The sequence below is a fragment of the Podarcis tiliguerta genome, assembly GCF_965153285.1.
Source record: "Podarcis tiliguerta genome assembly, chromosome: 10".
In the NCBI taxonomy this organism is placed as follows: domain Eukaryota; kingdom Metazoa; phylum Chordata; class Lepidosauria; order Squamata; family Lacertidae; genus Podarcis; species Podarcis tiliguerta.
Genome location: NC_139543.1, coordinates 30,976,624 through 30,989,176, shown reverse-complemented (window position 1 = coordinate 30,989,176; position 12,553 = coordinate 30,976,624). Strand labels below are relative to the sequence as shown.

At 39.2% G+C, this 12,553-nt stretch overlaps 1 protein-coding gene across 8 annotated transcripts in view; it reads right to left on the bottom strand.

The window, feature by feature from the left end:
- Positions 1–3,155: 3,155 nt before the first annotated feature.
- The window catches only part of CNOT2 (CCR4-NOT transcription complex subunit 2), a 58,021-nt gene continuing 48,623 nt past the window's right edge, over positions 3,156–12,553 (bottom strand). For 6 of the 8 annotated variants that reach the window (XM_083400692.1, XM_083400694.1, XM_083400695.1 and 3 more), the window contains 7 exons: positions 11,338–11,458; positions 11,061–11,217; positions 9,086–9,147; positions 8,939–8,988; positions 8,296–8,396; positions 7,522–7,666; positions 3,156–4,307 (listed from right to left, as the gene is read on the bottom strand). In XM_083400692.1, coding sequence (XP_083256818.1) covers positions 4,221–4,307; positions 7,522–7,666; positions 8,296–8,396; positions 8,939–8,988; positions 9,086–9,147; positions 11,061–11,217; positions 11,338–11,458 — 723 coding nt within the window. In that variant the 3' untranslated portion in view covers positions 3,156–4,220. The remainder of the gene's footprint in view (positions 4,308–7,521; positions 7,667–8,295; positions 8,397–8,938; positions 8,989–9,085; positions 9,148–11,060; positions 11,218–11,337; positions 11,459–12,553) is intronic. The other 2 variants (XM_083400699.1, XM_083400693.1) reach the window with 2 other exon arrangements.

Genomic DNA, 12,553 nt, shown 5'->3' with positions numbered 1-12,553 from the left:
TCCCCCCCCCCCCAAAAGGGGAAAATGTTGTTATTCGGTTCTTCCTTTTTGCCCTCAATTTCATTCCCTTGTTTTCATTCATTCTGCTTACTTCCTGCAAATCAATTTTGTTATTAACTTATTCCTTCCGGATTTGGTTTTGTGCCTTTATGAATTCCATTTCTGCTCCTTCTTCCCCCCTCCAACTTCATTTTCATTTGCTCACCAATATATTGAAGAGGTGCTACTTACTGTCTATGCAGTTTTTTCCAGCTGTGGTGTTTTGGGCAGCAGGCAGGGCAGATCGTCAAGTCTTCAGCTGCCGATGGTATAGCAAAACAATGGGCCAGTGGATCTGGTTGTTAACCAGAAGGTTGGTGGTTCAAGCCTACCCAGGGATGGCTGTGGGCAGGATCCTGCTTTGCGGGGGGTGGGACTAGATGATGCCTGCGGCCCCTTCCAACTCTACAATTCTATGAGTGGGGCTATTGATAGCACATCCAAAAACTGAAGCATCCTCAGACAGAGATGATACAACAGACTTTAAAATAAGCCCCCCAGAAACGGAAGTCACCCCCAATATAACAAAGGGCACATGAGCAAACCCAATGGAACTAAACAGCTGTGTAAAACAGAAAAAGGGGGTAAATCGGAAAAGTATTTTTTAAAGCTACTGAATTGTTGGAAGGTTTCCCATAGGCCACTTAAAACCTCCTGGTGGACCATATAGCCCACGGGTTAGTGACCTCTGACTTAAATATCTTGCAAAACTATATTCTACAATTTTAAAACTGTTAATAGAATATTTGTGAACTCAACCTAAATTTGCTCATGCCCACTTCAGACCATTCTTTGGGTGATGAGCACACATCATAAAAGTTGTGCTGCTGAAACTAAGCAGGTCTAACACTTGATTGGAAACTGCCTGGGAACTATTTGCAAGTTGTTCCAAGTTCCTTATTTACTATAAATAAATGTACCCAGCCCCTTCTTTAACCTAATTAGCTCTGCTCCCTCTATTGCGGTGTCAGCATCTTTTCTTTTTTAAAAAATGAAACACAATTTGGTAGTGCCCATTTATGTATTCTGCAGGATAGGGATATGATGGACATTAGTAAAAAGGAGCAAAATCTAAAAAATCTGTACCCTGCCAATAAATGAGGTTTACATATAGAAAGGAAAGTAAGTGCATATAGGACTAATTTGGAAACAATTAAAACTTTCCCAACGTTGAGAAAGATATGTTGTTTTTCAACTTACCTTGTGAATTGTAACGCAAGCGAAATTTCACCATCAAAATTGGCCAACAGTAGTATTTCTACGACTTCACAAATCACTATGGAATTGCTGTTGTTTATCTGTCAATATGAACTTGATGTAGGCAGGAGTTCAGCAACTCGCTGACTTCAGTTCAAGTCCTATTATTACTGGGACTGTTCTAGAGCAAGTAGATAATGCCCAGTTTCACCCTTCTGTAACCAGAACGATGACATGAGAGCTATATTTAAAAACACAGCAATGTGTCCATTTAGGTTTATCTAAAAGGGAATACTTGACTTTTACCTAGTTGTTCCTCAATTTGCCATAAAGGATCATTAAAATAGCATTAAATTACAGCTATCTTTCAAAAGAAATTAAGAGGCAGATATTTAATCCTGTGGCAGTCTTCTATTTTTCTCGTGCACAAGCATTTTGTTCATAATATTAAATTCAATGTTAAATAGATCAAATGTGTGAACGTGAAGGGCACAATGGTTTTATAAACCACTACTACCTATTCTCAGCTCCGTAACAATGATAGTCTAAAGTAGAATTCTGTTCTTGGCAGCGTGTAATGCTTTATTATATTAGCATCCAGCATCAACATCCTGTTCTTGCTTTATTCATTTCCAAGTTTCGATCATGTACAATACTGTGAATTAGGCCACAATAAAGTGCATCTAAAGTTATACTTAGAAGTATTTTAAAACAGGCCCTTTGAAACAGCAACATTATTTATTAGGGCACATTGCAGGAGAGTAGTTCATGCCTAGCAATCATCCCAAACTATAATGCAACAGGAACATTTGAACGCATGGGGTCCAGCACAAAATGAGAGAGATCATTTTGACACCACAAAATGTGTCAGTGCTGACATTACATTTGTGTGTGTGTGTGTGTGTTTTGTGGAGACTTTATGGTAATGCTCTATGTTTCACAAATTAATAGAATGTGGAGAATATTTCCAATCCCATCCCTTTTAAAGGTCTTTGTAAATAACACAAATGTATTGAATAACTGAGAAACAAAACCAAGCAACTAAGCAGTATTTGTCACGGTGTAAATTACCAGCATTAACTGGCTGAGGAAGCACTTTGTTTTAAATAAGAAGAAGATGATAAGTTGTCATTTTATATTTTTATGTCTGTCATTAACCCAAAATACATATAAAAATGTAGAATTTATATTTGCTGTACACCTGATACAGAAAACATAGCAATGTTACTAGCAGCTGATTTCCCAAAGTCGCTTGAGAAAAGAGCTAACAAATTTATTTTGCGCTATATAGAAAAAAGTTTTAAACTAAACATTTCTCTCGACATTATTTTGCTGTCTTTTCCCACTTTGGTAACTTCAGATAAGTTGTAACAACTTATAATATCCGATTGCAATATAATTCACAGTTGACTGAATTATGTGTTAAGAAAAAAGGATACACACTATCCCCTTTTCCCCTTTGCCTAGAGAATAGTTACAGTGCCTTTCACAAATTAAATGCTTTTCATGTTGGTTTATTTAGATTTGAACCTCCAGGGGGAAAAATAGCCATTAAACGAAATGTACCTTCTCTGCTCAAAAAGTTTAAACATACTCATGACAAAAAGAAAGTTATTTCAATGTGAATTTTTGGACCATCTTCCATGATTGCCCATCTTACCCCATTGCTAAAAATACATTGTTCTATTATTACGTCAGCCTGTTCTGACATTCACAAGGTTTGATCACGAATTCAGACCTACAGTGGAAACGTATGCGACTCTTATTCAATGAAGCTCCCGCAGCGAAAAGACTCTTCCTTTTAAGTGCCACAAACACTTTATAGCTTAGTATGTTTTAATACTTCAACTTTTTTTTCCATATTTTTCTCATCGTTGAAGAAGTGATATCACAATCTCAAATCAAAGTCAACACTGCAGTGAGGAGAGCTTTTCTACTTTATTACAAAGAGAAGAAGCCTTTATGTGGTCAGAAAATACAAGATTGATCTTTTTTTTTTTCTCTTCCTATGAAACGCTGCTGTTCAAACAGCCAGAGTGAATTGTCTCAGTTCACTTCGTTAAGTCCCATCACATTCACTTGGGTATGGATGTCCTTGGCTGCTGAAATCTGGCCCTTTAGTGCACAGGGCGACAAAGACGTCCCCTGACCAGCAGTTCCAGAATGTCCCGTTTTCATATATTGCATCCATGCACACCTCCTAAAAATGAGGTACAGCAGGGCAAACATTTTCCAAAATAGATGTCATATATATAATATATACACATTCGTACATACATACCTTTATTCATGTGATGTCCAAAAATTTAAAAAAAATGTACACATTTATTACAAAATCGTAACAAAGACTGGACAGTGTTTTGCTCATTCTGGAAAGATGAAGCTCAGTAACACACAACCCTGGAAATGAACCAAAGGTTGTGGCAATATCTTTCTTCTAAACAGTCAGATATTCTTGCATTAAGTTGGCGAAAACTGCCTTTTCAAAAACTGAAGGGGAAGTAAAATGAAGGAAGCAGACCTTGCTCATCTTTCCAAATGAAATACGAGAAGGATCTTCACATAAAAATGCACAAACATTTTTTTTTTATTACCAAGAGTGCTACAATGAACAATGCAAATTTTATTGTCTATTTCTTGTTTCTTTTTTTCCTTTTTTTACAATTTGGAAACTAAGTGGTAAACTTTTGTCAGTGTACTTGCTTGTCTTTACAGACCCAAGCTTGTCTGCTGGCAAAAAAAAAAAAGTAAAAAAAAATTTTTTTTTAATCCGACCCTGCTCAAACTAAAGAAAAACAAATTATAAATTTAGTTGTTGGGCAGCACATAATTAGTAAGGCAGGACTTCAAATGGTGACCCTTTTGCATGAGCCAATTGCCAGATCCTCATAAGGAATTAAAACCAGGATGCCTGAGCCACATCAGTTTTGCAGTTATGTTGAGTATTGTGCTGAGACAGCCATACCCCAAGACAAGGGAAGTCTTTAGAAGGCTTGCTGAGCAGGGTTGTAGTTGAAGGTGGATGGCAGATGAGGCCTTTCTTCTAGCTTGTCATATTCCAGATGAAACTCCTAGAAACCAAATAAAAAAGACGATCACTTCATTATCAGCAGATGCCCCACTAAATTCTATAAGGTCATGTGTAACCCAAAGAAAAATGCTGCTTCAGGGGGAAATAAAATCTGCCAGATTTTCTCTTGACCAAAGAAGCTAATCTTCTCTTGGCCTTGTCTCCTTTTATATTATGATGGTGAGGGGGAAATAAATATTCTGCAGCAGCAGCAGCCTTCACTTTTGAAATTGGCTTTACAAAAACTCTCCAGTAGCTACTTTAAAACTTATGGCAGAACCCAACATAATGGCAATGAACTTCCACGCCTGCAGAAAGACTTAGGGCTTCTTGTCTCCCTGCAACCTCAAAATCTGCTCTGGAGGATCATGGTAAAACGCTACATACAAACTTTAAAGTGTTTCCCCAAAATTGTCCATCTACTATTCCCCCCATTTTACTTTTTTTCTTCTGTGCCACATTTCTGCAGATGTGCAGAATGCATAACATATTCTAAATTTTGGGAGGTGCTGAACTATAAATTGCATTTCCCCTGCAAGCTCTTTTATAAGGAGGCAGGGGAAGGCATTCTTGACGACGAAGAAGCAGCAACTTGTGAAGTAAAAAATATGTACTGTAGTTTTAAATTCTACTAAAGGATATATCTGGAATGTAAAGCCAGTCAGTCACCTGGTCAACTGTAGCTGGTAAGAACTACCTCCAGATGATAGGCAGACATCTACCGTATTTTTTGCTCTATAAGACACACTTTTTCCCTCCTAAAAAGGGGAAATGTGTGTGCGTCTTATGGAGCAAATGCAGGCTGCACAGCTATCCCAGAAGCCAGAACAGCAAGAGGGATCGCTGTGCAGCACTCCCTCTCGCTGTTCTAGCATCTGGCTTAGCCACTTGAAGCCTCCTCAGGGCCCAGAGAGCCTTCATCCCGCTGCCCTGAAGAGGCTTCACGTGGCTAAGCCAGAACAGCAAGAGGGATTGCTGCGCAGCGATCCCTCTTGCTGTTCTGGCTTCTGGGATTCAGAATATTTTTTTTCCTTGTTTTCCTCCTCCAAAAACTAGGTGCATCTTATGGTCTGGTGCGTCTTATAGAGCGAAAAAATCGTTATTTATTTTCGTTTCTCTATATATTCTGCCCCTTTCCACTTCAGTGATCTCAGGGGCAGATTATAAATAACGAAAGAAAAATGTTTGCCAGCAATATCGCCTTGCAGCTCAACTGCAGTGGCGTGTGTGGGAGCTCCAAACTGGCTCCAAATGGATTGGCTCCAAATTGTCCCATGTGTGAGCAGAAGGCACTTTTGCTCACATGCAGGAATTTCCCATTTCTCCCGTGATGCAATGCACTGACCCTCAGGAGCATCTTTCTGGGGGCTGTGATGGACTGCAGCTGAGAGATGGGGGGGAAATCCATGTACAGAAAGATCTGGATGCTTAAAACATAAATAACATAGGCCCATGAGGAATAAAGCAAGGGAGTACTATTCATAGTCAGAGGGTTGCCAAATAAAAGGTTCTGTTCTTCATGGCAGCTTAACTTACCTATGATAGGATGGGTACAAAGAGCAAGACTTCTGCGAAAGATCTTACGGGGGGGGGATATGAGATGCATATTACTTATGCATCAACACGTTCAGAGCTTTATAGGTAAAACACACATATTGAAGTGTGTACTCAGGGTAGATTTTTAAGCTCTGGCAGTTCTTTGGATCAGAGTTCTCTGAATGAAAGCACTTTCCTGTCCATCTCAGTATCTGGGACAGATCTGCATGTTATGTATACTAATGGTAATGGTTTGCGCTTGCCAGCATGTTTAGGAATACCCATTAAGCTTAAGATTTTTAAGGCAAGACGGCATCCAAACACACCATTCGTCTTTCTGTGATGAAGGCTAACAAGAAAAAGTCTAATGTTTCCTGGTGATCTGAAATAGCTATACAGTATTTTCTCATCCATTTCTTTTAAACAATGGTTTATTTACCTACAATTTGTATCGCAGCACACATTCAGGATAGATAACATTCAGTTCAGTTCAAAATTACAAAAACAACATTTTTCAAAGATACAAAGTCACACTCAAACTCCTTCTCGTGTCCACAGGGAGCAAGACCAACTCCTAGCCATTCAAGCTTCCTGCTATGTTGGCTAGGACATGCCTCTCTCTCCCATCTTGTGTGTAAGCAATTATTCCAAGATTTAAGTTGTTTCTTCTCCTGCCTTTAGATTGTGAGCTGTCTGGAGAGAAATGTCCTCATTTATACAAAATATCTATTACTGATCCTGTACTCAGTCAACAAATACTACATGTAATGTAATCCACATGCGATTTCCTTCCTCCTTTCGCAGGTATGGCTTGATTTTAAGATGCACCTCCTAAGAATTTTTTCCCTTTGCAGCCCAATTTGAATAGCTGCAGTTGAGAAAGAAAAATGCTCCTTTGCACCCCAAGCTTGACTTCAAGCCGGGTATACAGAAAAAGGGAAGTAGGATATGAGTCACAGTGCCCAGAGTGTCCCTGGTTACCTCTTAGCAACAGATTCTGGATGCTGCAGAAGATACCCTGCTTGAGCCTAAGTAGTGGTTCCCCACTGCCGATATATAGATTTGTGACAAAATAAACTGCATTTTACCACTCCATTTACATTTCAACCAAGATTCACAGAAAGGTACAAATCAGGCCTCCTCCTAAGGTGAACGAACTATTGTTTTAAGAGCCATTTCTAGAATGTGAAATCAAAACCCCACAGGCTTTCTACGAAGCTGGTTGATGGATGTCATCCTTACATAATTATCCCCATGACAATACGTTTTAATACGTTTCAATCACTTACACAACGAGGGGACAATCAAAGGCTGAAGCAAGTTGAAAAGAAGGAACACAGTTCCGACTTAACTAGGGGATCTTGATATACTTCTGGGTTCATCTTCTGATAAGCATTTGTGTAAAAAATAAAAATAAAATAGGGCCATTATCTGAGGCATTCCGAAGATGGGCAACAGTCAGCGAACTGAGAGGGAACCAAGGTAATGAATGCTGGTATGCCTTTGCCCCAACAGAGTCTCCTTTCACATAATCAGAATTTTTGGTGTAGAACAACCCACCATAAATGTGCACAGCCTTGAATACCCCCCCCCCATTTTTTACAAATACTACTGAGAATGTGCACAAAGTAAACATTTTATGTGCAGCTTTTAAATGTTTCTCTGAAGAAGAAAAATACCTTAGCTACTTTTCTCCAGTTAAGACAGTCAAAGAAGTAGTATGTTCCCCTCTCATATGTATTGGTTTTCATTGTTGGCTCCATGCCTGGTGCCCTGGTAATCCATACTCTTTCTTCTTTGTGGTATCTCCAATCTCGGTTGAATCTATTATTATCCAATCAGGAAGGAAGAGATTCTGTTAGCTTGGCTAATTTCCACTGATTTAATCTTCTTTAAAACTCAAAATATATCTACACCAACATGGCTGCTCAACATCTTTAACATGCTACAATAATCTAGCCGCTATCAAAGTTAGTACCTCAAGCAAAAAATTGAATATATTGTCCTATATGCAATGGTAATATTAAGAAGTATTCACGAAATATTTTTGCCCAGCATGAAGTAGGCAATACAAGATAACTAAATTGCAAGACAATTTATGAGAGCTTAGATTACGGTTTTAGTTAATGGCTTCAATCTAGAGGATAAAGCTGTGCACACACACATCCCCCCCCCCACTAAGAACTCCCAGTATTCTCCTTCTAATGAATGATGGGTGTCTATCATCTGGCAGAGATTAGAGATTAGGTTCTCCACCATGCAAGCACAAGTGTGGGAAATATATAAGCAGAAACCTGTTTCCTTTCAAGTGTCATTCTTGCTAGCATGGAATTCCCTAACATGTGGCATACAAAATAACTTGCATTTGAAACAGCAATTTAAAATTTTTTAAATAACCAGAATAATTGTCTCCTTTGTATCCTAATACAAAATTCACTGAAATCTGAACATACAGCTCTACTGCTGCTAATAGCTGTAATACATCTCCTCCATTCATGTAATAGAGATAAAACAGTAGATCTTCCCCATAGCGGCCAAGCTTTATTGCAGCCAACTGTAAAGGAAAAAAAAAAAAAGATGAACACTTTTTAAAGAAAGGAGTTTGCATAAAGGCACTAAATCCAATCAAACTTTTATTGACCTATAGTTAAGGGTGCTATTATGAGACAAATTACTCTGGTAGAATTCCAGCTGGCTTCAACGAAGCAGGAAGAGTGTAACTGGATTGTGAACCTATCTCCAAGCATGCTGCCAACACTTTTTCTAGCATGTATAATAAAACAATCCATTTCCCCCTCTAGCGTCTATTTCAATTTACCTATTTAGCAGTTGCAGAGCTAATGTTGTAGAAAATATCTGGTCTTATAATTTTCTTGTCCTTCACATATTCATAGTCCTTACTACTAATTTGTTCACAAAACAAGTATCTGTTAAAATAGTTTCCCTGAACTGTATTATCCTGGGAGAAGTAAAGAATTTAATCGGTCTAGAAATCAATTTTTTTGCTGAAATTATAGACAACTCAAAGAAACTTGCATAATGTATTTCAACAGGCAAACTTTTGTTTATATAAAGGGACAAGACGGTATTGCTCACCTTATCCCTAATGTGAATGTTCGTTAAATATTCAGATGGAACATGGAAGTCTAGATAAAGGAATGAAAAGCGATTTAATTCTGATCCCATGACACTGACTCTCACTTAGGAATTTTAACCACACACACACACGTACATCCACCCTACCTATATCTTGAGGTCGACAAGGTGAAGAAGCCCAAGGTGATGCAAATTTGGGGTAAAGATTTCTGCACAGAAAAAAAAGTGACTGAATTGGTATCACGATCCACCTTTCTCCCAACATTTGTGTTATTTTTTCACAAAACTACTTTATGCACACACACAGGCTAAAATTCATACATTATCTAGACAACACAGTAGCCATTGAAACCCTGATTTGGTATGGCTTGGCTCCACTGCGCAATGGTAATGTATGAAATCGCAAAACACGTGGGCTGCTTGATCTTCTTGGGTACTTCTCATACCAATACTTCATCTCAGGTCTGAGAAGGAGCATACCACTGCTTCTCTTCTCTTACTGAAGGAACCACACCATTCCTCAGGTTTTTCATACTCCACAGAGTGGGAAACAACCGTTCAGATACCAGCAGAGCTATGATCTTTCTTTTGAGGTCACAGCGTACCCTGTTTTCTGGTGGAATGGAGGGAATGTAGATAATGGAAATTTTCCAGCTGAAACTGTCAATAGGTTCTAAAATTCACCACTTACGGCCTTAAAACCATTACAATTTAACCACCTTCAAGCTTACTCAATTACCTTTCTGCTCTGAACATGGGATGTGTGGAGAAAGCGTGCACTAGGGAACTTGTTCTTCGCATACACTCACACGCAGCAAAGGAACTGGAAGCAGCAGAGCCCTCACATGCTATTACCAAACATTTTTATTTTTGCAAAAGCCCAACACACAACACAAAACCAGAGTCCTGATCAAAGTAGCGGCATAGGCCCAATAAAGAGGGGCATAGGACGAGACTGTGTAGGGGGGTCAGATCTTTCTGTTCTCCCACCCCTACCCCAGTCAATCACATGACGCTGTGACGTATTCCCCACCCATCTGTGACGTTTTCAAAAGAAGGTGCTGTAGCCACTGATTAGCTGGCTAACAGCAACCTCCTTTGAAAACGTGCTTTCAGCGCCTTCAGCTGATTGGTGCAGGGACTTTGCAGAGACTCCATGCAACTGACCAGCAGCTGATTGTCAGTTAAGAGAGCTCCTCAAGTCTCTGCAAAGGGGAAAAATGCTCCTAAAAATGTAGTGCCAGGGGGAGGTGTCTATCATTCTCCCTGGGACAGCCACCCTCCAAAAAAAATAAAACATACATTTAATAAGCATATTCAGCCATTCTCATGAGCCTACTCTACTAATATCACGTGTACATCCTCAGTTGCACACTTTTCTATGGAAAGCTTGATAAATAAAATCAATGGCTATTCCTCACCTAGCAATAAGGGCAGCAAACTATGCTAATGCAAGTAGTCCAGCACATTGTCTGCCGCTCAGACAACAAATAACTCAAGAAAGGCAGGAATTACATAGTGAAAACAAAGTCTTTCTAGGGTGTGTGTGTATTATAAATGCTAATGATTCTGGCTGTACATCGAATATGACCTATTATATTCTCTTATTAATATTGGTTGGTGCAGTTGGTTGGTTACTGCAGATATTAGAAATTATATTATGGTGCTTTATTGTTTTATTATTATTATCAACGGTTTTTTTTCAATCAAGCAGTAGATAAATTTTATGGCATAAATAAATTATTATTATTATTAATTGTATGCTTTTTCCTTTTGGATATTCTCAAATAAGTGTTATGTAAGTGTTTCAAACAAAAAAATGTGCACAAGAACATACACTATTCACAAATGCAAATCAGTATCTTGTTTTGTTTTAATTGATTTGATATGAAGCGTTTTTCCAATTCACACTCTTGAAAACAGAAGGAAATGAAAAGAGGATCTTGATTTATTGGAAGCTTGCGGAGTTGAACTCAACATCTTGAAACAAACTGCATTTTTTTTGCTTTCCAATATTACATTTTCAGTTAGCAAAATATATTTAAAGTTTTGATTTTTCAAGGTGGCTAGCTGAAGTCATTAGTTTGAACAACAAATGGTACGGAAACAGAGAACAACTTACTCAGGAGAGTTGAGATTGAGACCTAGAGTTGTCAAGTCACTTCCTAATGCGAGATGTACCATGCCGGGGTCTGTCTCTGCTGCCCTGATGAATGTTAACAAACCAATCATTCCAAACTGGTCTGTTACCATCCCTTGAGGAATGTTGGTAACCCGACCTAGGCAAACACACCACGAGATTAATCCCAAAATGTCCAGAACAAAAAAACATTTAAAAGCTTTTGTGAGGAAATTTAATGGAAAACAGGGGCAGGAGGAGAGAAAGAGATTGAGCATACCATCAGGTAACACCTGGATCCCTTTTTTCTGCTGGTTATTGTTTTGCGTTGTTGAACTTTTATCTCCAGGAAATTTAGGTCCATCTGCACTAGAAGATGTCTTGCCTGATGTATTCAAATTCTATTCAGAGAAAATGTAGCAAGAAATTTAGCATGAGAAAAGACACAGAAGGACAAGTATAAATAAACTGTAACCCACAGAGTCCCTTTAGAGGTGTACAGAGATACGTGCTTGTGTACCATTTTTTCTTCCCAGTGACAACTGTTTCCATGTGTTAGAGGTTGATCCTGAACCTCCCACGAGCTTTAGTGCAGCACTGTAAGGGAGGACAACAGCCTTAAAACCATGGGCTCAGAAGATTGGCTGTGTGCATATTCAAGGCGTCCACAGTCCAACCCTTTGGAATAGGGCCTTAAATTAAAGCTGCAAATTCTTTTCCTTTTTTAAGTATTTGTCCAGCTAATTTCACCATATGTCATTTTTTGCTATGAGGTCTTTGCAGGTCTCCTTTTCGTTCCCCATGTTTTATAGCACCTATATCGGGGCAGAGAAAAGGAGGAGGAGCTCCTCAATCCCTGCTGGCCAGGTGAGGATGGCAACATGTCAATCACCTGGCGTTCTGAGTGCACTCCCAATTCTTTGAACTCATGGCAGGCTGCGAAGTCGCATGACTGGGAACGCCACAGTGCAACCTATCATGGAAAAGGTTTTCTGGTACCGCTGATTAGCACCAACTGCAAGCTTTGCTTGCCATGGAACAATCAGGAGTGGACTTGAAGGCTCCTTCTTGCTCCTTTGCAGCTGAATCTTTGCCTGCCCAGCGTAATAAATGATTTAAGGTGTAGGGTAGGTGGGCATAGTTGGGGGAAATGGCTGGCTTTGCAGGCCAAATTAAGAGCTGTGCTGGGCCTAATCTGGTTTGCAGGCTCCCCACTGCTGATCTGTATAAAGCTGTTCAATGCCATGAACTGGGAAATTTGAATGGGGCATCATCAATGTGCTCACACCACCCAACTCTATTTCTCCTTTACATAAAATTTAGGGAAGTAGTGGAAAGCAAAATTAGTACCACAGTACAGGAGTAGACTCTGAGGGTCCATAAACTGATGTTCAACACTAACAATAAAGAAGTTCTGCCAAAGAGGTTGATGTTCAACCTGTTCTGGATGAGGCTAATTCTTCCTAGATCAATGGGTTCAAAAGAATTGTTTCTTT